The sequence below is a fragment of the Accipiter gentilis genome, chromosome 2, assembly GCF_929443795.1.
Source record: "Accipiter gentilis chromosome 2, bAccGen1.1, whole genome shotgun sequence".
In the NCBI taxonomy this organism is placed as follows: Eukaryota; Metazoa; Chordata; class Aves; order Accipitriformes; family Accipitridae; genus Astur; species Astur gentilis.
This window is the reverse complement of record NC_064881.1, coordinates 33,368,155-33,392,555: the sequence shown is the minus strand read 5'-3', so window position 1 is coordinate 33,392,555 and position 24,401 is coordinate 33,368,155. Positions and strand designations below refer to the sequence as shown.

Here is a 24,401-nt window from a genome sequence, read left to right as displayed (position 1 = left end):
CTATAAATGAGCGTTTTGTTGCTTGGGTTAAAGTTATTTGAGTGAAAGCAGCTAAGGATGAGGCTCATGCTGATGTGCTGACAGAATTTTGACTCAAAAAACCTGTTTTATCTTGAAACTTACTGAAAGCTGTGATGATTTACAGAGACTTTAAATAGTTATTTTGCCATTCTGAACTACCTGGTGCAGCAAATAAATGTGACGCAAACCATAAAGTGCTGAATTCTAAAAAGAGAACATTTTTATAATTTCTTTTTTTTTTTCTTTCAGGGAAATCTGATGAACCAAATTGTGATTGCAACCAGTTTCATTGTGCTAATGGGAAGTGTATTCCAGAAAGTTGGAAATGTAATAATATGGATGAATGTGGAGACAACTCGGATGAAGAAATCTGTGCCAAAGCTAATCCTCCAACAGCTTCTGCCTTTCAACCTTGTGCTTACAATCAGTTCCAGTGTCTTTCTCGCTTCACCAAGCTTTACACTTGCCTTCCAGAATCTTTAAAATGTGATGGTAACATTGATTGTCTTGACCTAGGAGATGAAATAGACTGTGATGTGCCAACATGTGGGCAGTGGTTAAAATACTTTTACGGTACTTTCAGTTCTCCCAACTATCCTGACTTCTATCCACCTGGAAGCAACTGCACCTGGCTGATAGACACTGGTGATCATCGCAAAGTAATTTTGCGATTCACTGATTTTAAACTTGATGGTACAGGTTATGGAGACTATGTCAAAATATATGACGGATTAGAGGAGAATCCACGGAGGCTGTTGCGTGTGCTAACAGCATTTGATTCTCATGCTCCCCTTACAGTTGTTTCATCCTCAGGACAGATAAGAGTGCATTTTTGTGCTGACAAAGTGAATGCTGCAAGAGGATTCAATGCCACCTATCAAGTAGATGGCTTCTGTTTGCCCTGGGAAATCCCATGCGGTGGAAACTGGGGTTGCTACACAGAGCAGCAACGCTGTGATGGCTACTGGCACTGTCCAAATGGAAGGGATGAAACCAACTGCACCATGTGCCAAAGAGATGAGTTTCCCTGCTCTCGAAATGGTGTTTGCTACCCTCGTTCAGATCGCTGCAACTACCAGAATCATTGCCCTAATGGTTCAGATGAAAAAAATTGTTTCTTCTGTCAGCCAGGAAATTTTCATTGTAAAAATAACCGCTGTGTGTTTGAGAGCTGGGTTTGTGATTCTCAAGATGACTGTGGTGATGGCAGTGATGAAGAGAATTGCCCAGTCATTGTGCCCACGAGAGTAATAACTGCAGCTGTCATTGGGAGTCTTATTTGTGGATTGCTGCTTGTCATTGCACTGGGATGTACTTGTAAGTTGTACTCACTCAGGATGTTTGAGCGAAGGTAAGTAGAACAGATGGCCTTGAGAACTTAAAAGATATGAAAATATTTTAAAAATTTATGGTATACTGTTGCGTGTGATTTCTAAAGGTGTTGTTCCTTCTTCTTCTTCTTTGACAGTAAAAAGAGGTTAGTTAATCATAAAATCATAGAATATCTCAAGTTGGAAGGGACAGATGAGGATCATTGAGTCCAACTCCCTCCTCCTCGCAGGACTACCTAAAGCTAAACCATATGGCTAAGAGCATCATCCAGATGCTCCTTGAACTCTCATAGGCTTGGTGCTACAACCACTTCCCTGGGAAGCCTGTTTCAGTGAGTGACCACCCTTTCAGTGAAGAAAAGGGGATAGAAGTATTCTGATTGCTTAACTATTGAGAGTTAAGCTTTCAGATGTTGTTATCAAAAAGAAAGTGTGGAAAAGCTGCATTTCTGCAATTAAATACTTCAATTCTGTACTTAACAGCATGTTTCTTCTATTGTAGACTCTCTCATACAAGGATTATGCATTCTTCAATTTTTATAAAATAATAAAAGCATTTGTCATCATTTTAACCCCAGTCAGCAACTAAGCACCATACAGCTGCTCACTCACTCCCCCCTCACCCAGTGGGATGGGGGAGAGAATCAAAAAAAAGTAAAACTTGTGGGTTGAGATAAGAACAGTTTAATAGAACAGAAAGGAAGAAATAATGATAATAACATTAATAAAATCACAATAGTAATAATAAAAGGATTGGAATGTACAAAACAAGTGATGCACAATGCAATTGCTCACCACCTGCTGACCAAAGCCCAGTTAGTCCACAAGTGGCAATCCCTCCCAGCCCCCCTCCCCCAGTTTATATACTGGACATGACATCACATGGTATGGAATACCCCTCTGGCCAGTTTGGGTCAGCTGTCCTGGCTGTGTCCTGTGCCAACTTCTTGTGCCCCTCCAGCCTTCTTGCTGACTGGGCATTAGAAGCTGAAAAATCCTTGACTTTAGACTAAACACTACTGAGCAACAGCTGAAAACATCAGTGTTATCAACATTCTACTCATACTGAACCCAAAACATAACACTATACCAGCTACTAGGAAGACAATTAACTCTATCCTAGCCAACACCAGCACAGCATCTCTCATGGTGCCTTTTATATTTAGCCCATGCTGGTTTGTTTTTTTTTTTTTGTTTTCGGGGGAGGGTTAGGAATTCATTGTTAGGTTGGTTTTGTTTTTCTTGTCTCAGCTGGACAGACCCATAGGAATGACTGCAAGGACTTACTGTATATTCTTTGTCAATTAAATTTCAATTAAATTAATAAAACTTCATCTGCTGAAATTTATTATTTCAGACTATAAAAGTCTGATGTAGTTTTACTCTTAAATATATCTAAATATACATATCATAGTCTTACGTAGTGTGAAATTTCTTTTCTCTTTGAAAGATCATTTGAAACTCATTTGTCAAGAGTTGAGGCTGAACTGTTAAGAAGAGAAGCTCCTCCATCCTATGGACAGTTAATTGCCCAGGGTTTAATTCCACCAGTTGAAGATTTTCCTGTTTGTTCACCAAATCAGGTAAGATTCCAAAATAGCAGGCAGACCACTTTAAAATTTAAGGAGGCTGAAATAAAGGTATTTTAACTCTCATCTGCTTTTTTTGTTCTGTAGCATTTCCTTTTCTTCCTTTCAGGCCAATACTGTAATATTAAGGATTAACCATGGGACAAAATCATGATACAGTAATATCACACTTTTTTCTTTGCAGGCTTTTTTTCTTGTTAATGAATGCCAGTAATGCATACTATAGAATCCCTCTTGCATGAAAAGTAATAGAATGGTAGATCTAGTTGTATGTTCTGTATTGAAGTTATTGTATAAGTTAAGATTGCAAGATAGCACTTTGAAATTTGGGAAAGAAGACTTGAGACCTGTAATGCAAACCATAGTTCATATCCACTGTGCACATGTGTTCAGGTACGATCATGCCCACTGTGCATAGAAAAGATGATTGCAAAGGTAAGGCTGTCATATCACATAAAATTAACAGGAATGAGTCACGAAGTAAAAGCTACTAAATGGGAGTTAATAGTGTCTAGCCATCTTGATTCTCAAATGGATCATTAGCACAATTCTGATTTGGTTGATGAATGAATTTCTATTGAAACAACTTTTTCATTTAAAAAAAGAGTGACTTTCAGTTATAATGCACTTCTGTGAAATATAAGAAAAGTCTCAGTCTAAGAATCCTGCTGTATTAAAGTTGGCATTAACTTGTATTATGTGTTGCAGTTAATACAGTAAAGTTTACTGTTAGCTACTATTGCTTAGCACATAAGAAAAATAGTTCTAAGATGGTAAGAAGGGGAATTGGTTTCTTTAATTTGAACAGAACTGATCTCATTACGCTTATTCTGCCATAGATTTCACTTACTCTTTCATGCATACATGTTCACAAGCAGCAGCTGTCATCCGTCACAGAGGATTTTGCAGGGGAGAGGAGGAAAATGAGTTGCAATTTGCATGAGAAACTTAGAAAACATATCAGAAGACATTGTAAAGATTTTTCAGTAGCTAAACTAGCACTAAACTTACTAATTAGCTTATTAATGAATGCCCATAATGAACATGTAGAATTCCTCATTCTTATTGGATGGGTTATGTTTATTTTAAAGATCAGTATGTTTCTGTTTAAAAAGAATTCTGTACTTTCATGAATTTGGCTTGTAGTCCTCTTATCTGAAATTAAGCTTCACCAGTTTGTGATGCAGCTATGCTCACGAGCCTCTTGAGACAGGGATAGTTCGAGAAAGTCTGTTAAGACAGTGAAATTGTTATGCCAAGATGTGTAAGTCCTCTAGTATAGGTAACTTGGAACAAACCAAGGTTTCCTGCACACCCCTACCCTGTATGAGACACTTCAGGTTTGGTACACATGAACACGTTTAGGAATGAATCATTACAATTTTTAGACAAACTTAGCTTGCTCAGACCTGGTTTTCATCATGAAACCCCACAAAGGTAGCCTAAAGATCTTGAGTTTTATTAAAATGAAATCTCCTGATAGAGAGGACAGTTCTGGAAAACCCAGACATGTCGTGGCTGCAGTCAGAGATTGGTACTGGAGCTTTTAAAAAGCTGTGCAATTACTGAAATTTTCTTTTATCTTTAGTTTGACTTATATTGAATTAACCACTGTTGCTTTAGATATATTTTTTTTTTCAGAACTCAAATATAATGGCATTTGAAAGACTTGCTGAAAGTGGCAATTTTTCATAATGAGACATAACAAAATGTAGTTGCTTCATAGTCTTTCTATGTAACCATGATTTCACAGTCCATAAAAATACTGATGCATGTACAATAGTTTTGAACAATGAAAGTGTGTTAGTGAATTTGCATTATGAAGACCAGTATTTCAGATAAGTCTTGTGACCTTGAAAACTTAACTAGCTGTACTGGGAAATTAACTAGCATAAAAATAAGGAATAGTAGGGAGCAGGCCATCACCTTCAAAAATAATGAAAAAGTCATTCTAGAGCATTGATGCTTCCATGATAAAAATTTATACTCTTATTTAACCAAGGAAGTTGCATTGTTTAAAAAATTGTTTTTCAGAGGAAAGAATATCAGTAAAAGCTTAATTTAATGTAAATTGAATTCTATAAATTATAAAGCTCAAATTAAATTTTTAATATGGTTAAGTGTTGGGGGCAGGGAGTCAGTATTAAGTTAGGATGTGTTCAGCTTGCTTTGTTTTGAGCAATATATCCATCTTAAGATTGCAAATCTGTGTAGGACTGAAGATACCTAGTTGAGGTTTCCTGGAAGTTAGGAGCTTAAAGCTAGAGGAATCTTGGTTGTTCTGATTTGTATGTAATGCTTTCCTCCTAAAACCAATACATGCCTTCAGAGCTGGATTTTCAAGGATGAGTAGCAGTCTCACCAGTAGTTTTTGAGTAAGGCTACTGAACATAAGTATTTATATACTTGAATTCAAATATCATTCTATGAACTACTGGAAGGGAGGAGGTAGGTTGTGCATGAAGTATTGTTTGGATACTGTTCTGTGTATGCCCAGTAGCATCTGAAGGATTGTAGAAGGGAGCTGAAGGAGACAGCATGAGAACATTGAAGTTCAGTGTTTGTAAACAAAGCGAAATACATGCATATATGTTAAGTGTTTAATTGGGGAAAAAACCCAGGCTGTTCTGAAGAATATTCTATATTTTTGCCATAATCTTCATTAAAAGATGCAAATATGGGCTTTATCCTGTAATTAAACACATCAGTGAATGTTTTCAGAATCATGGGCATCTGGCAGATCTTCTGCCCTAGTATTTGACAATTGAGCTACTTAGCTGAGGCACTGTTTTCTGTAAGTTTGAGTAAGGGACACCCAAGTCAATGGTGTTAATATGTTTGTGTTACCTTACAATTTAAAAGTTATATGAGGTTTTAAGCAGAAAAATTCAGGCATGCATTGTTCTATAGGTGAATGACTAGAAAATGTATACCAGATTTGGGAAATGTATGGTTTAGAACATGTAAGATAATTTTAATTAAACAGAAGCATTAAAGCATTTTGAAACTGGAATTAACTGATTATGCCAGAATGGGGAAAAAATCAAACTACAAGCCTCTGTTAGAGAGGATATTTAATTTAGTCTCTATTCTAGGCAGCCCCATGGTAGTGGATAAGGAAAGGTCACCTCTGTTAAATCTTTCTGGAAGATTTAGTTTTTAAATCCTAAACTTTTTGAGGCATGTTTCTATGTACTGTACTTTTAACATTCACAGTGACTACTTCATCTTCTTGGTAAGATTGTATGTAATATATCTTGCATACCTGGGTCTGCACTGGGTCTGTGGATGTACTTTTCTGTAATCAGTGTTCCATATCCAGGTTATAGAGCCTTGGTTTTTACTTTGTCTTTATTTAGAGGTCCTTGATTTGGGCAGAAATGTACCTTATACACTTCATTTCTCTTTTATTCCCCCTTTTCTTCCATATGCATTTCTGCTTAATTTCCCTGTTCATAATATTTTTTGCTCAAGAGAATCTAGACTTTTTTCATGCTTGCTTTGTTTTTAAAACAGCCTATTGCTACGTACACCAGATGCTTAATATTAAAGCTGCAACATTTTTTAATGTTTAAGACACTACATTTAACTTTGCGGTTATATGCCATTCTGCACAATAGTGGCCATTCTTTTGTTCAAGCAGTGCCAACATACTGTCAACACTTGACTGTTGCTTGTCTTCTCATTTAGGCTTCAGTTCTGGAAAACCTGAGACTGGCTGTACGATCTCAGCTTGGATTTACCTCAATCAGACTTCCTATTGCTGGCAGATCAAGTAACATTTGGAATCGAATTTTTAATTTTGCACGGTCACGTCATTCTGGATCATTGGCATTGGTCTCAGCGGATGGAGATGATGTTGCCAGCCAAAGTACTAATAGAGAAGCTGAAAGAAATAATACTCACAGAAGTCTGTTTTCAGTTGAATCTGATGATACAGACACAGAAAATGAAAGAAGAGACACAGCAGGAGCAGTTGGTGGTGTTGCTGCCACCTTGCCTCAGAAAGTCCCACCTGCAACAGCAATAGAAGCAACAGTTGGAGCGTGTGGGAGTTCCTCTGCTCAGAGTGGCAGTAGCGGTAACACGGATAGTGGAAGAGAAGTGACGAGTGTAGAGCCCCCAAGCACAAGTCCCGCACGTCACCAGCTTACTAGTGCGCTAAGTCGTATGACTCAAGGCTTACGCTGGGTACGCTTTACTTTAGGGAGATCAAGCTCAGTGAATCAGAACCAAAGTCCTTTGAGACAGCTTGATAATGGGGTAAGTGGAAGAGAAGAGGATGATGATGTTGAAATGTTAATTCCAGTCTCTGATGTAGCATCAGACTTTGACATGAATGACTGTTCAAGACCTCTACTTGATCTCAGCTCAGATCAAGGACCAGGGCTTAGGCAACCTTACAGTGCAACACATCATGGTGTAAGGTCATGCAGTCGAGATGGCCCCTGTGAGAGCTGTGGCATCGTACACACTGCCCAGATACCCGACACTTGCTTAGAAGCAACAGTGAAAAATGAAACTAGTGATGATGAGGCATTATTACTCTGCTAGGTACGGATTGTTTAGGAAAGATTGTGTACAAGTTGGAGCAATATCTGTCATTGTTTTGTACTTCACAGTTAAAACTAGTTTTTAGTTTAAAAAAAAATCCAGGACAACATTATGTTAAAACTATTTTAGCCTGTGTGGTTGATTAAACATTTCTTATACTGGATGACATTATGGAACTATTAGAGTGAACATTTTAATGGCTCTGAATACACAATGTGTGTGTCCAGTATAATCTGATTACTCTTTAAACTGAAGATATCCCAGTTAGTTTGAAATCCTGGTACTGTAGTTCAAACCAGAAACATGGCTGCTCAAGACTTATTTGGCTGCCTGTTTAACCCCGTATTAACAGGTGAATTTGTACAGAATTATTTTCCTTTAGGAATTGACTCTGTTGTATTATTGCCAACATACTTGTAACTTAATATACTAAATACTGGTAAGGATTGTTAATGTAAAATATGTACTTTCCTTTGAGTTTATACAACACTTTGTCTAAATATTCTTGAATTTCATCATAATGTGAACTTATTTAAAGGGAGGAGAAACTTTCTCCAGGAGCATTCTTTTTCTTTCAGAAGTACAAAATGCAATGATTTGTGAAATTTAGATGCAATAGATAAACTGATGGCAAAAGCTTTTATAGCACTGACTTTCCTAAACTGCAATCTAATATGGTACAGCCAAATAGTATGTAAAATCCCCAGTCATTAGTCTTTTCGATTTGAACGAAAAAAGGGCCGAAGATATTACAATATGTGTTAATTCTTTAAATATCCAATATGTACAAATACACTACAGAATAAGTTCCAACTGGTAATAGATCTTTCCCTAATACTGTAGGGTATAAAGCTTGTTTGGACTCAAGGGATTTGCACTAAAATCATATTAAGGTCTCTAATGAGCTTAGTGCACAAGCACTATCACTTTAAGTACTATTATTGTCTAATATTGCAATGGCTATATATTTCCATGGCTCTTTTCTTGGGGTGTTGCATTTTTGTTGCAATTGAATTTGCTTTACTAATTCCCTATTTATTCATTGTATTTAAAAACTGGTTTACTTGGTTGCAGACTGGTTGTTCAAAAAAAAATAATAAATCCCTTTTAGTGTATTTTTTTATGGTATTACATGTTGGAGCAAAAGAGATCAATGGAAAAAAGCTCATAACTTCCAATTTTGTGATAAGCAGGTTAATATGTGGCTACTAGCGTAACAAGAATCTACACTTTTAAAAACAAAAATGTCAACTACTGTTTTATTTATTCTTTGCCAGTCTGTTTTCAGTAGGCTTAAAGATCCAGTATGAAATGTATTTGTGTGTGATTGTATGCTATTTATTAAATTTTAAATACTTTGTTGAATGTCATTTTAAAGCATGTTTCAAGTCTCGTGCATTTCTGTCGTGTTATGCTGTCGGGCAGAACTGACTAAAATGTTTTAATATGTATCAAAATTAAATTGAATTTTTGTTATGTTTTTGAGGTACTTTTAAAGATAAATCCAAGGTCTGTCTGGCTTTTTTTTTTTTTAATATCTTCATCTCTGAAGTACAAATCACATCCAGAAGAAACAAATAATTGAATGGATTCCAAAGTGTATATATCTTCTCCCTCTTCTCTTCATGCACAGACACTGGGATGAGAAAAATAAACACTTTTACCATCTGGTTGATTTTATTCATGACAGTTAGCAGGTAAATTCTGAGTTCAGGACACAGTTATGTAGATTTGTGCTTTTGAGGAACCTTATGTGCAATACAGTTGTAAAAGTTTTTATTATAATGACCCATGTGGTTTCAAGTTTCAGAACGGATCACATCACACTGGTACCAGATCAGGTACAGATTGGCCCATAATTACACATACCTGAGTAAAAGTCATCAATGGCCATTTTTATTCACATTGAATAATATCTAAATCTGTGGGTAATCTTTAGTTTGATTTCAGTGGCATTGCTTATAGAGCAGGCAACTTTGCAATATGAACATGGTAACACACCCTGAAATATATGTGAACAGTATGTCCTGGTATAAAATACTGGGTTTTTAAACCTTCCTAACTAGTTGTCATTAGAAAGTGGTTATGGAAATGTTTGTCCCCAAGATACATTTTGAAGAAAGAGTCTTTATAGAATACCTTCAGTGTTAAACACACACATAGTGATCTAAATTTGTTCCATTAGATGCCCCAAATAGCATGTACCTATGGACTCCATATTGCAGATGTAAAAAGAACACAATGTTTAATTTGTTTTAAAGGAGAAATGCTACACATTTAGCTGAGAAGTTGGATTTGATTGAGAATTTGGAAAATTGTAAATAAAATTCATATTTGTATGAGGCTAATTTGTTGCAGTGATTTTTTTTTCTTGGTGATTTTAAAGGGAGTGGTTGACTTTTCTTTTGATTAATGTATTAGTGATTGGGTTTGGGGTTTGGTTTTTTTTGCTGTTTGGTTTATTTTTACTGAGGCTTCCATTAAATCATATTACTTCATTTTGTTTTGGTTTTTTTAAATTTTATTTTGGATTGCTTGAATTCGTGTTTTGTTTAAGTGATTCTTGATTTAGCTGTGCTACAATGTTAGGGCATTTTGAACAAAAGTCAGAATGATTCACTGTGGAATTATCTTACTTTCTGTAATAAATCACTTCCATCTGAAAGCTTTGAAGAATGCAGGTTATTGTGAGGCAAGTTTTCTCCTCAGGTAAAGCTTTCTAAGCATGGAAGGAGTTTGTCATTGTTCCTTTTCACATATCACACTTTTCTTGTCATTTGATTTGCATTGAAACATTAAGGGGGCTGACTGAGCTTCCAGTGCTGCAAGGGTTTGTTTTGTTCCCAAAGTCAAGTCCATTTTCAGTAAAAGTTCAGCAAGTATTGCTTTCAAAACAGGTTCTGGAAGAGGATGCTGGAATTAGTTACAGTATCTTGTGTTCCAGTTCCTATCCACATGCCAAAGTAAGAACTTGTGGCAAAGCTTGGGTTCAGTCTAGGGAAATCACAGTTCAAGTTTAGGGCACAGATACTTTTTCAGTGTGTCTTTACATTAAATACTGCAGATCAATGTTAATCATGGCTTTTCCTGTTGGGATGAGTTTTTGCTTCCTTTCTGAAAAGTGAATATTCATTTACTGGCCTGTTTCATTCTCCTGCAGCTATTCGACTGCTGCAGTTGTCCTGAGGAAGTACTGCACATTTCCCATAAAACTTGTTTTAAGTCAACAGCTTTAATCTTTGCGTAGTTGTGATAAAGCTTTTTGTGGAGTGTTCTGTTGGTTGGTTTGTGGGGTGGTTTTGGCTGTCTCTTTTCTTCCTCATCTGGGGGTTTCTGAAAATAATCCATTGGTAACTGAACTCTTCCAGGACATCAGCTACAATTCAATTGCCCAAAATGGGGTATGTTCTGAAAGGACAAGGGAGAAGTTTGCCTTGTCCTTTTGCCAAGTCATTGCAAGTATGGAGAGGTAAGCAGATCGATAGTTAAAACTTTCCCTTCTATCCTCTTTTGGGATTTAACCACTGTATTTAGCTTTCCTTCATCAAAGTAAATTAAAGTCCATAATTATTGTACTTGATAGAAGTGTTAGAGCACAACATTCCTTTCATGTCAATGTATTTGTCCACTTGAGGCTTCCATTCAGATCCAGTACCATACTGTGGTCTCTCTGGTGAATAGTAACTTGGGGGAAGAGAATGTAGTATTTCCTAAATTGAAGTATTATCTAACAATTTGGGTAGACAAGACTTCCTCCATCACTGATGGAGGAAAGAAGTAGCTCTATAAGCAATCTAGGTTAGTGATTCCTAATTGCACTTTGAGAACAGGCATTTGGGGAAAGCCAGCACTAACAAAATGTAGCTAATCTCTGTGAATATCCAGGCATAAATTAACACTTCTAATATTTACACGCACACACTGAAATCTAGCAGAAGTTTAGCTTTCAGCATTAGATCCTCTTTGTGACTAAGTTGCATCACATTACCAAAGTACCAAAGCAAAGATACAATCTGAAATACTTCACTTGCTTTCAATTAGAAAGATTATGCCACATGACAGTCACCCCATATGCTGCTTGTGCAGGAAGGGATGGAACACAGGAGGCAAAAAAATTAAGGTGAAAAGACGAGTCACTGTATTTTGAATTTGAATGATGGGAGAGTTGTAATAAAATGGACTAGAAACTCTAAAGGAATATAATTATAATTATTACATTTTGCAAAGGGGTTTTTTTTGGGGGGGGGGGGGGGGGGGGAAGATAAGCAATTGTAGGAGGCCCCCCTAAGATAAGTCAAAATGGGTAGAATGTGACAAATCAGGAACGTGTAAGAGAAGGAAAGGAGGAGTTCTGGTTCAGGGTCCACTTCCTAACAAATAATAATAGTTTCTTGTGCAAAATGTAAAGGACAAAGGAACAAGCTTGGTTTAAGGACTAAGGAAAAGATGCCTGAAAAAAAGGGTATGTTGTAGATATTACCTAGCAGGGGCAGATACCTGAATCTAGAGCAGAAATCTCAGATTTTGTGACAGCATTGTTGACGTGGTATTACAGAGGTAAGGCAGAATAATTAGTAGAATTGCATTTATACCTTTGCAGCCAAATAGTCATGTATCTAAAGGTATGCCAACAGAAGTGCAGATATAATTTCTAGCTGCTTCTCCAGGTGTAGAAGATTTGAGCAATAACAATTGGTAAAATTTAGTGTTTTAAACCTGTCATCTTTCCTATGGTCAGTTAAGAAGGACCTTTGACAGCCACAGTTAGAGGAAGTAGTTCTGGTGCACCAGATAAGAAACAAAGGCAGGAGCAATATACAGGATAGTGAGGAAGGTCATAAACATTTCTGCAGTGTTGTGGCAAGGAACAGAGGTGTTCAGCTTTGCTTTGTCTTGGCTGGTATGTTGGGCAACAGTTGCAATTCTGACTTCATGCTCTTTCAAAAGAGAGAGATTTAGTTTGAGAATTGGCCAAAATAATATAATTTGCAGGTTTTTTCTAGATAATGCATTAGTAAAAGTAACAGTTTCCAAAGGAAACTAATCTCTGTGCTTTTGTGGTTATGGTTCTTGGGAGTTTAGAAAAATCCAACCTATGAACTGGCTTGTTTTGGCTGAAATTATCCACCAGGAAGCAACTGACAGATCTGATGAGTCTTTTTTGCCCAGAACGTCCTGAGACCTAGAACTTCAATGCCTGAGTTGAACTGCCTTTATGGTGTCACAGATTTTTAGGAGGTGGCCATTTTACTGGACCCTTATTAAGCCACTATGGGAAATGAATAGTGAAAAGAGCATAGTATTAGGGTTTCTTAGATGCTCCTCTGCTGAGTTCCTGGTCTTTCGTTTCTCTTCCTTGGTTGTACTGTCTGTGATCCATCATTTGTGTTGAGCAAGTTCAAGGAGCAAGAGGCACTTAGCCTGATGAAAATGTGAAAGAACAGTCACTACCTATTGTTCCTTTAAAAAGTAGGATGGTCTTCAGCACACGCAACAGCTTCAGCTGCCTGCCTTCATGTCACAGACTTGGGGCCCAAGGCTGACTGCTAATGGGCTGCAGCATCATTTCCAATGTATTTGAGGAAAGACTGGCAGTAGGAGCTTGGATGTGGCCCCGTACTTACGCTAAGGAGAGCATATTTATAATTGTAGAGATGATGTGGAACTACAGGATTCAACTCCTTTCATAATATTTTTTGAGCCTTGTTTTATTATAGGAAACCAATAAGGTGTACTTGCTAGTTTTGGAAAGCATTTACAAGTGAAGAAGCCTTTAGAGATAAGATTTTAAAATATCACCACTGCAAATGCATCTCATGAAAGTAGTCAGCATCAGATTGTTCAGAAAACTAGTTGTTAAGTTTTGACAAGGAGCACCTGACTGTTCTCAAAATTACAAAGACTTTCCAGGTGCAATTACATGTAGATTTATTGAATGAGTATTAAACTCTCACTGCAGAAAAGAGGGGTGTGAATGTAAATCCCAGGTGAACAGCATTATGGATTCTTTATAGGAATTGCAGAGAAGTACCTACTGAGTATTCAAAGTCCTTCTGACTTTCTGAATAGGGGAAAAGATAACCATTTGTTCCCTTCTTCAGATCCAGAGTTCACCTCAAACTGACACATCTTTACACCGATTTTTTCAAAACCAAGTGCTTTATCCAGCATTACTGAAAGTCAGTGGTACCCTTCCTGTTAATTTTCTTGCGCTGAAAATCTGGTTCATGATCTAGTCTTTCTTCCTTGGAGTAAAGTTGTCAAAAATGGAAAATATGATTAATAATGCATCTTCACTAGCTGAGCTTTCTCCCCACTGCTCATTATCAGTCTCTAGTTCCCTTCACAAAACATCTTTATTGTTTGTCCCAAAGCCTGTTTGTCTGCATCTCCTGAATTTGAGATACATCTCTGCTTCACCAAGTTTTATTTGACGCTTAATGCCAGTAAGAATCTTTGGGTTAAGAAAATGCTGAAGGCTGAGTGATGATAGAAGTGCTTTTCAGAAGTAGGATATGGTAGGAAGGATGTGCAAATGGAAGCAAAGTGAGGATAAGAGTAAGATGGGATAATTACAGCAGAAGACAGAAAATAATAACATTTTATGCTGGGAGGTAGCATTTAAATGTTCCCGAGGAGGTGGGTGAGTGTGTGTGTCTCAGAAGACTTTGATTGTGTCTTCATTATAATGACTTTTAGAAGATGTTCTCAAGGTCTGAATGTTCCAAAGTTCAGTTGTCCATTTCTTAAAAAACTATTCCTTAATTTGCTGAATTATTTTCTTTTGGTAAATAATAGATGTGGATTGGGTTTCTTCAGGGTTCTTCACCTTAAAATTAAATTACTTAAGTTAATCATTAAGTTACTGAGAAATCTCTTTGATCATACTTCTGTGATAGCTACACTAAACACTACCTTCCAATGTTTAAATTTCCAGCATTATTTGCTTTGCTGCAGACCACAAAAGCATTACCATAAGATTCCATTTCAGGGTTGCAACTGATGACTTTTCTGCAATGTCTCTCAAATCATTGAACTATTATGCAATATTTTAGAGTGACTAAATGTTTAACAGGAAACTTCTCTGCACAGTTGTCGTCCCAGATGGCAGCTCAGCCCCACAGTTGTTAACCCCAGGCGGCAGCTGAGCCCCACACAGCTGCTCACTCGCTCTCCCCTGCAGCAAGATGGGGGAGAGGCTGAGATAAAGACAGTTTAATAGGTAAAGCAAAAGCCGCGCACGCAAGCAAAGCAAAAGAAGGAATTCACTCACCACTTCCCACGGGCAGGCAGGTGTTCAGCCATCTCCAGGAAAGCAGGGCTCCATCACGCGTAAGACTTAGTTGGGAAGACAAACGCCATCGCTCCGAGCATCCCCCTCCTTCCTCCTCCTTCCCCCAGCTTTCCTTCCTATGGTCTGGAATATCCCTGTGGTCAGTTGGGGTCAGCTGTCCCAGCTGTGTCCCCTCTCAACTCCTTGTGCCCCCCCAGCCTCCTCGCTGGTGGGGTGGGGTGGGGTGAGGAGCAGAAAAGGCCTTGGCTCTGGGCAAGCACTGCTCAGCAGTAACCAAAACATCCCTGTGTTATCAACAGTTTTCAGCACAAATCCAAAACACAGCCCCATACTAGCTACTGTGAAGAAAATTAACTCTATCCAGCCCAAACCAGTACAACAGTTCAGTCAGCCACTGATGGCAGAGCAAAGATTTGTTAAAAACAGTGCAAAGAGAAGGATAAAAAGAGTAAAATTATTCGTGCATGAGTGAAGGTTACAAAGCCAATTAGGAGCCAGAAGCCTTGTTGTAGCAGCACCATGTGTTCAGTGATCACTAAGAATTTGGGGCCAGTTGTCTTCTCACAGTATTATAAGGATTATTTCTGTCCCACAGGTGGTATTTCAGGCCATTTTTCCCAGGGACAGCTGAGCTTTGAAATATTGAATATTTACCAAATGTACATAAATGCGGCTGATGTGAGATTATCTTGTTGGTCCAAATTGACTAAATAAAAGGACTGCTTAGACAGAATGTTATTAACTACCAATAACCTATTTAATGTGTTCAAAACCACCTGTGGGATAAATTCAGTTTTCCTAGGCACAGTATTATAAGACCTGACACTCAATTACCTTGCCAGTTTTGGGGACCTGCAGCTCTGAGATGGGTCTGAAGTTACAGGTAGCAAAGTTTAGGCACTTAAGAGTAGGACCCACGAAATCTAAATGAGCCAGGAGGAAATGAGGGGGGAAACGGGGCTCAAGCCTGATGCTGTTCAGAAACAGAGGTAAGTAGGATTTTGAGCCACGCTACTCTTCATGCATTTAGGTGTCAAAGTCATGTCAGCTCTTTCCTGTGCAACACATTAAAAAAAAGGGAACTGAATACCCTGGTGCTTACTATAGTCTGCTGTGATGTGGCAGGCCTGCCTTCAAATCTCCCTCTGCCCAATTTGGGGGAAGGATTTGAGCAGGAACAGTTTACCATTGCCACTAGCCCAAGAGCATACTTGGAGGTGATTATCTAGGTCTGTTGTGTAGAAACTCATGTTGTGGAAATAACTAAACATATGTTGGCCAGGGAGAAATAGTAAGAAAGTGACTATTTTATGTTGGCAGTTTCGGCACTGAGCTGGGAAATTCAGGGAGAAGCTTCTTTGCCAATAAATACTGAATGATTTGTTGATGCTGTTCCATGTGAAATCATTAAATACCCATTGGGGCAGGCATATGAACTTGACTGCTGCACCTCCCTGTGACTGTGCATGATCAAATGACCTTCTGTCTTTGCCACGCCCTCTCCTCACTTAACAAAAGCCACTTCCATTTATATGAAGTAAAACTTTTGCACCCAAGACACACTCATGTCACATGGCCTGCAGTCCAGCTATTCGGGTGCCCATCTGCACGGGGTGAGAAATGGGTTCACTGCCTCAGCAGCAGTAGCGACTCTTAAGTATAGCCCCATTACCCCATTTCGGTGCCCACCTGGACCTCTTCTGTCCTCACTCTCTAATGTTCACAATTTCTGTCTTAGAGCATCATCGTTTGACTTCCCTCCTGCGTCTTTATTCCCCAGCTCTTCATCTGAACAATCATACTGCTGAAACTCAGCAGTTCCTGGCTCATCAATACCATTGTAATTGGTGAGCCACTGCGCCTGCCTGAATTCCCATCACAGTACTTTGTCGCTTGCCTTTTTACTGGCTTTAAATGCAGCAGACGCGGTAGGTGCATGTTGCCCTTTCCTGCCCGTTCGACACCACAGGGCTGCCTTGTGGGCCTTGGGGCATTTCACTTTGTTGTTCCCATTCTCTGCTCTGCTTTTCCAAATGAGTTTTGACCTTTTCTGTTGCTATGTGGTGCGCTGGATGCCGGTGGGCCTCTGTCCCACTGCACAAAGGTGAGGCCTAAGACGAGACACTTTGGGACGAGGAGATACAAAGGCAAACTTCTGGTGCTGTTCTCCTTCCTACCCGCTGGGAGAGAAGGCACAGAGGTGACACGCCGATGAGAAGGTGAGCATTTTCCAAATCTAATGTCATTTCTCTAAGTGTCTTCCCGGTAGTGTATGTGCGCACCCTCTCACAGCCCTCAGAGACAACTTTCTGTCTTCTGAAGCCCTCGTCGCTGACCTGGAAGAGCTCGAAGGGACGAAGATGCTGGTGCTCGGCAGATTCAGGAACACGCACGAGCAGCGTTGCGGCCGAGCACGCAAACCCCGGGTTATTGGAGGGGAGCAGCGGGAAAGGTCCATAGACGCGTGTGCCTCTGGGACGGTGCAGAGCAGGTCCCTCCTCTGCTGCCGCTGCCAGCCTTTGGCTCATTTTCTAGCCGTCCGAATTTCGCTTTCCCGCCTCTTTTTCCGGGTCTATATCCTGTAAGCCGCCTCTCCCAGCCGGAGCACGCCAGCCCTGCGTGACACCCGCCGCAGGCTTGCCGGCTAGCCCCCTTCGCCGGGTTCTGGCTGCCTCCGCCGCCCCGGCCCCGGGGAAGGGGCGGTGCGAGGGCGCGGGCAGAGCCCGGCGCTGGCGGCGGGGGCGGCGGTTGCTGCCGGCGCGGGCCGGGGCGGCCGGCGGTTCTGCGGGAAACAGTGCGGGGCGGGGGAGCGGGGGGAGAGGGGGCCGCCGGCCTGGGCACGCCGGGCGGGGGTCGGCGGTGCAGATGGCGCAAGGCAGCAGCTACTGGAAGATGATTTTCACTTGGTCCTTCGACAGCGGCCACGCGGCCCTGGCGGTTGAGCCTCCTGCGGACAGGGTGAGGAGGGGCCTCGGCAGCCTCCCGAAGTCCCCGGGGGGCTTCCCCCCCCCCTCAGGCCGGTGTATCGTCCACTGGGGAGGGTGGTGATTGTGGGGTCCTGAGGGTTGGGTGTCCCGAATCATCTCCTGAGAAACAGCTCGGGAGCAGTTTCTTGATGGCTGGTGTCCTCCGGCGGTGGCTCAGTCCCCTGGCAGCAGCACAGACCCCCACCATAGTGGCCTGCGGGGGGCTCGACTGAGATGGGTGCCACGCTTGGACCACCGCAGCCCCGCACCCTCCCAGCCCCTCTGCCCAGGCAGGACTCGCAGGCTCCCCAGGCAGTGCTGCGGGGAGCTCAGGTCGCCCTTGGTGTCCCTCAAACCCGGTCGCAAGGAGCTTGGGTCACCTTTGGGCCTCACGAGACGACGACAAATGGCCACGTTTTCCAAACAGCACAGCATGTTTCAAACCCCAGGGTGTGCAGGGCAGGCTGGAGCGAGTGCCGTGAGATCCCAGCCGGACCCTCCTGAAAGCCTGGCCCCGCTTTCTCCAGGCAGAGTCTGGAGCAGAAAGGGCCCGAAGCCATCGCTCCGTGCCGGCCAGCCACCGGAGGCGGTAGGTGGAGCTGCCAAGGGCAGAGGGGGCGATTCCTCTGGTGTCTGTTTAAAGAGCACTGTCTGGTGTGTGTTTAGGGCCATTTGGAGATAGCTGCTGCTCCGGGAGAAGGGTGGGCGGTGAACTACCCTCAGGCCAGAGCAACTTTCTGAGCGGAGGCCTCACTCTCGTCTTCTAGGCTCCCATGGCACACCAAAACTGGCTCAGCTGAGACTTTTGATCAAGGGGGGAAAAGTCGTGAACGATGACCGCTCTGTGGTGGCTGACGTGTACGTGGAAGATGGAGTGGTGCGGCAAGTGGGACCGAACCTAAACCCTGAGCCACCGACTGGACTCGTTGTGCTGGATGCGACCAACAAGCTGGTGATCCCTGGGGGCATCGATACTCATACACACATGCAGTTCCCTTTTATGGGTAGCAGGTCAAAAGATGACTTTTATACAGGAACCAAGGTGGGTGCACATATGTGTGTCTGCGCGTGCATCTGGGATATGCAGAAAGGGATGTCTGCTGGTTATTCAGTATTACTTCCAAAAGAGAGAATAGAATGTGAATCAAACACAAGCAATTGTTGCTGTTCCTTGGCTGGGACACCATAATAAGCAGCTGGGGTACTCAGAGGTCCACATTCAATCAGTACGTTATTTGGGTTCCTTCAGAGACTTTTCTGGCTGTGGGTGTCAAGTGTTAAGCGCAGTCGTTTACCCTGGCTGTCGCCATGCAGGCTATAGCTTGCATTGGTACGTGCAACAAGCTTCATGCTTTTCTGAGCAAAGGTTAACTAAAGCAACAGTTTAACCCCCCCAGTGCTTTGGGAGCACTTATGTGGTAATCTGATCTTTCTCCTCTGTTATCATGGTGGAATGCAAGCTTTTCTTCTGTAATTCACTTTGGACCTTACTGTGTGTCTCAGTGAATGTCCAGTTCAATACACTTTCTAAAAGTATCTCATTTCTCCTTTACATTTCCACTTGGAGTGGGGTTTTTTTAGCTTTTTAGCTGATCTTAGTGCATTCCCTACATTAGCAGTGTATCTATTACTGGTATTAACAGTATTATGCGTCATCTCCATACAGTAAAAATACTCATACAGAGCTCCCTAAAATTTGTAAGGTACTTTTCTAAGAGCTTTGCTGTGCAGGCTGAAATCCTTTGCCCACAGAAGGATCACATTGCCCTGCTTGTCTTGTGTATTAGCCAGCACCCTCAGAGAGTCTGTTATATCCTGTCCCTCTCACAGCAGAACTGGGGCTTGCTAAAAAGCAAGCAATAGTGCATCCCTTCTAAAGAAATGGATTTCACTGATGTGCATTTTTTCTGATGTGCAAAATACTAATTTGCCCCTTGAAATAGTTGAAATAAGTTAAATTCAACTCCATTTAACAAATAGTGTGGTGCAGTAACCACACAACTATTAAGAACCTTTAAAACTTGCCTTCTTGCTTAGATGGACCCTTTTCTGTGAACAGATTTCATTTCTTACTTGCCCCCATCATGTTGTGAGAGTGCGACTTAGATTGTCTGAGTGGCATAACTGTACATTTCCATACTCTAACAAGGATTTGACTTTTTTTTAATGTTGAGCCCAGAGTACTGAAGGGAGAACTACAAATGACCTGTATGCTATCCTTAAATTACTGGCATATTTCTTTCAATAACAATATTCATTCCAACTCGACGGTTTTGCTGGTGTTGCTGCTGTTACTTGAGTGGAAAGTTTTTTTATACTGGCTAGTTTTAAGCACTGGAATTACTCTTCTCAATGAGCACAGACGTTATAGTGGCTCATTATAATAGACTGTAATTAGTCTGCAAAACTTTGACAAACAATTATTTTTGTCCATCACAGCAGATCTTTCCTGCCATATCAAAATGGCTGTTATGTCACACATAACATGTCTCTCCAACGCAAACATAAGATAAGATGTAAAAGCAAAGCTACAGAACTGAATTTCCACCTCCAGAACCGATAGCTGGAAAGGGATTATAAATTTGATCATGGGAATTTTTTTGCCCAAACTTAAGTCTCTTCCGTAGCTACCTAGTAGAAATGAGAGAATCTATTACTATATGGGCCTAACGATGTGGTCTTTTTCATTTACCCATAGACAATTTTGATAAGTTTTGATAAAGTTTTTTGATAAAAATTATAGTTACAGAAATGGCTTCCACAAGCAGGTTTTGGTCTTCACACTGCTTTTTGTAATAAATGGAGAGAAAAAAATCAAGTCCACAATGTCTGTTCTGCTTGTCTACAGACACCACAAAGTATGTCACCTGAATTTGATTTCTGGTATACTTAGTTTACATGATTTACAGTACACAAATATATATATTAATGTTTTGTCATTTTCTGCAACAATCCTTTAGTTCTTTGTGAAGACCATTTTTGTAAACTAATTATCAACAATTTATTTAGAAATTTGGCATTGCAAGAGAAATCAAACAAATGTGACTTGAAGCCAGAAGATGATTTTGTTTGACAGGAGAAAACATGTAAAAGAAACAGCAATGACTTAAAGTGCCTCCATTGACTTTAAAGAGAACCAAAGATGCAGACTAACTCAGGTGTAGGTGCCTACACTGTGAAATCCCAAACTAGGGGAGATAAATTGTGTGCTAACTTGCAAAAAAAAGTAATAGTTTTTTGAGTTTCGAGGGTTTTTGAATAACTTTTTGAGGCACTGGACAGGGAAGCTGCAAAACAGAAACTACGGACATGAAACAGAATGTCCAGGTAGTCACTTTGGTACCTAGAAGAAGACTGGATCCAGCCTAGTGATCAGATGTCAAAAAAGTTAGATATTGTGGACCTTCTTAACCCAGGTCAAAGTGTGGAAAGTGTTCAGAGCTATTTACTGAAGGTCATCATCTGACATATTTTGGCAAGAGAATCAGGGAGACGGAGTTGTGTTCCAACTATTGCAAAATATGCTACATTGATTAGCTGAGATTGACCCATTCAGTTGAATAACAAAGGCACAGAATACCCCTCTTTACAAAGAGAGGGGAAAAAAGAGACTTTGAGTGAAGTTGTGGGACCCATGACATTTATTTTTTTTCTTGAAGTCTATAAATATTCTTTAATTCTAAATCCAGTTTAACAAATAAGAAGTCAATCTGTCTTGTTGAAAAAAATTTTGACAGTTTGAACAACTTTTCTTGGAGAAAATGTTTTCCTGAATTCATCAGAGATTCACAAATGTTTACATCATTCTCCAAACTTCTTTTTTTTTGCAAAATATACTAACATATTTACAATTTTGCATCTGATTGCTAAGTGAAGACAAGGAAGGAAGGAACTGATTGATCTAGAAATAGGACGAGTAATGTAGCATTAATTTGAACTGTATATATGTTGATCTGAATTGATTGTACCTGTTGTGCAAAGCTATGTTGTTCAGAGCAACAGAGAGGGTTTTGATGGCTAATTTGGAAGATTGCAACAATTACAGCAAAGGAATTTCTATTTTGGATCAATTTCTGTTAGTCGAGGATCGCATTTCTGGGAATGACCAACAAAGATCCTTCAAAGGAAAAAAAAAAAAAATAATTCAATTGTCCATAAAGGAGAGGGAAAATTATTGGTTAAAAAGCAATTTTTGATCCTCATAACATACGTAAAGTAAGATTTTTTGTTTATTTGTAAATACTTGTAAATATTTATATGGAGGATGTAAATACCTCATTCTATTTAAAAACTCATATGCAGTTTTGTTAAATGATACTCTGTCAGTAATACAAATAATTTTAAAACACTTTAAAAATCCTTTTGGTGTTAGACAAGAGTTTGGGGATTTTCACACTGGATTTTCAAACTGAATCTGTTTTTTTTTTCATTGTGTATCTGCCCCTTAATACTTTCCTGTCACACAGACTTGTTTTTTCAACTACGTAAAGTCCAAGGAAGCATTTCTCAAGCTGACTATGGTCTTCTGTTGCTCTTTCTCAGTGATTCCACCCACTTAAGGCAACTCACTGATGCATGAATGCTCCAGACTCATCTCCACATCTTTGCTAAGATTTCGTACATGTGCGAAAACTTCTCCTTCAGTCTGAGACTTTCCCCATGATCCTCCTGAATACCTCTTTGAGAACATCCTTCTCAAAGGACATGAAATTAATCTCCACAATAAATTTGCAAGTTCAGACTTTACTCGGGGAAACTTCAGTGGCTTTTGGCTTTTCAATGCATCAACATTAATTATTGCACAGGGAATCAAAGAGGATGGGAGGAAATTTGCATTCTTTCTGATTGCTAAATATTAACCTTCTTCCTTTCAGGCTGCTATAGCAGGAGGAACCACTATGATCATCGACTTTGCCATCCCTCAGAAAGGCTGTTCTCTTACTGAAGCCTTTGATACATGGAAAAGCTGGGCAGACCCTAAAGTCTGCTGTGATTATGCATTGCACGTGGCAGTTACGTGGTGGAGCAACAAGGTAGACACAATAGCTGATTTTCAATTCCATGAACTGGTACCACACTGGCTTTGAATTGGTCCTCACATGCTAAATATAGCTTGCTTGAAGTGTAATAGTATTTTTGTGTGTAAAAACTACATTTGAAATAGTTCACACCCTTCTAAACGTACATGTATTTGAAGAAATAAAGAAAGTCTGCAGATAGCCTATCTCTTTGGATAATACTGCACAAAGTTAAAGGAAGCAGTTGTACAAGACCAAGACCAGGGAGGCCAGAGGGAGCAAGAGGTGTTTGCATAAATTTTGCCTTTTGTTACTTGAACACTTGATAATCTATGCTTCTGTTGAGTCTTGGTGGGTTGTTTTTTTTTTTTTTAATAAGGGTATACATGAAAAATATGGTAATTAACTTTATTTGTAAAGGAAGAGTTCTGTTCCTGGGTGACTGCAGTAATATCTCCTTAAAGTAAAGCAGGACTGGAGCCAATAATTACTTGAATGTGAGATTATCTAAAAAAACCTTTTTTGGAAATTACATATGGGAGAATTGTCTTTGTTGTGTGAATGTTTGCTGATAGCCTGACAGCTTTACTGAATAAATTAACTTTTCAGGTGCTTGACATCTATCTGAACCTGACCCATGTTTTACAAGACCACTTTGGATCCTCAAGAGAACATGCATCAGTACATAGATAAATTAAGTAAATTCCATTTTTAAATATGAGTACTTCCTCTAATTTTTAACTTTAAAAATATATAAACCAAAGCCTTCACTCTGCAAACACCCTGTCTTTGGTATTCTGTGCACTAAGCACTAAATAGACTGACTGCAACTTCTAGCTCAAAGCAAAGACATAAAATAAATTCTCCAGTGAAGTTTGAGGAATGTGCATTTGAAACAGGCTTGGTGGAGAACAGTGGAATTGTACTGAAAAATCCAATAAAACTAGGGAGGTGTAAATCAATGAAATGGTCTGGTTTATGTTAAGAAGTTAACTGTTTTTAAAGGCCAAGATTGAAAGAAATAGAAAGGTCTGACGTTTTGTAGCTGTAAAAGACCTGGGTAAAGAAGTCTGATATTTCGTGCCATTCTAATTAACTATCATCTCCTCAAGATTGAAAGTATTCATTAAAAACATACATTCTTTACAATGCCTGCCCTTAGTCATAGTAATTAGTGAAGAAGAAAATAAATGACATGCCTCTATATTTGTGCTAGAGCAGGGCCTTATGTAAGTTATTTATTTGTTTGATAATTACCACTCAAGATATGCTCCCATCCCTCTTCTGGATAAGTCCAGAAAATTTCCCTGAGTTTTATACCATTCTCTCACCCTTCTTGGACAGATTCAACCAGATTATTAGAGAGAAGATGAAAAATAATGTTTTACTCTTTGAAAGGAATTAATCCCATGGAAATTGTAATAGCATCACAGACACATGTCAATTACTGTCACCATCATTTTACTGCAAAGGGAAAGCAAAAATTAGGTAATGGATAGTTCTAGCTAACTGGCTGTACAAGAAACCTTTGGCCTAAATTCTGCATCTTTCTTTCTTTGGGACATAATGTTTTGCTGGGCTTCACAGATGCTAGCAGAAGCAGTGAACCCTATCAAAGGGGGCATACA

At 39.8% G+C, this 24,401-nt stretch overlaps 2 protein-coding genes across 3 annotated transcripts in view; both read left to right on the top strand.

The window, feature by feature from the left end:
* The window catches only part of LRP12 (LDL receptor related protein 12), a 54,113-nt gene extending 44,270 nt beyond the window's left edge, over positions 1-9,843 (top strand). For both annotated transcript variants that reach the window (XM_049817972.1, XM_049817961.1), the window contains 3 exons: positions 271-1,372; positions 2,803-2,935; positions 6,632-9,843. In XM_049817972.1, the coding sequence (XP_049673929.1) occupies positions 271-1,372; positions 2,803-2,935; positions 6,632-7,495 (2,099 nt within the window). In that variant the 3' untranslated portion in view covers positions 7,496-9,843. The remainder of the gene's footprint in view (positions 1-270; positions 1,373-2,802; positions 2,936-6,631) is intronic.
* Positions 9,844-15,716: 5,873 nt separating this feature from the next.
* DPYS (dihydropyrimidinase) overlaps positions 15,717-24,401 on the top strand; it is a 35,115-nt gene continuing 26,430 nt past the window's right edge. Inside the window, exons 1-4 of the mRNA XM_049828796.1 lie at positions 15,717-15,778; positions 17,059-17,370; positions 18,479-18,797; positions 22,630-22,788. Of these exons, the coding sequence (XP_049684753.1) occupies positions 15,717-15,778; positions 17,059-17,370; positions 18,479-18,797; positions 22,630-22,788 (852 nt within the window). The remainder of the gene's footprint in view (positions 15,779-17,058; positions 17,371-18,478; positions 18,798-22,629; positions 22,789-24,401) is intronic.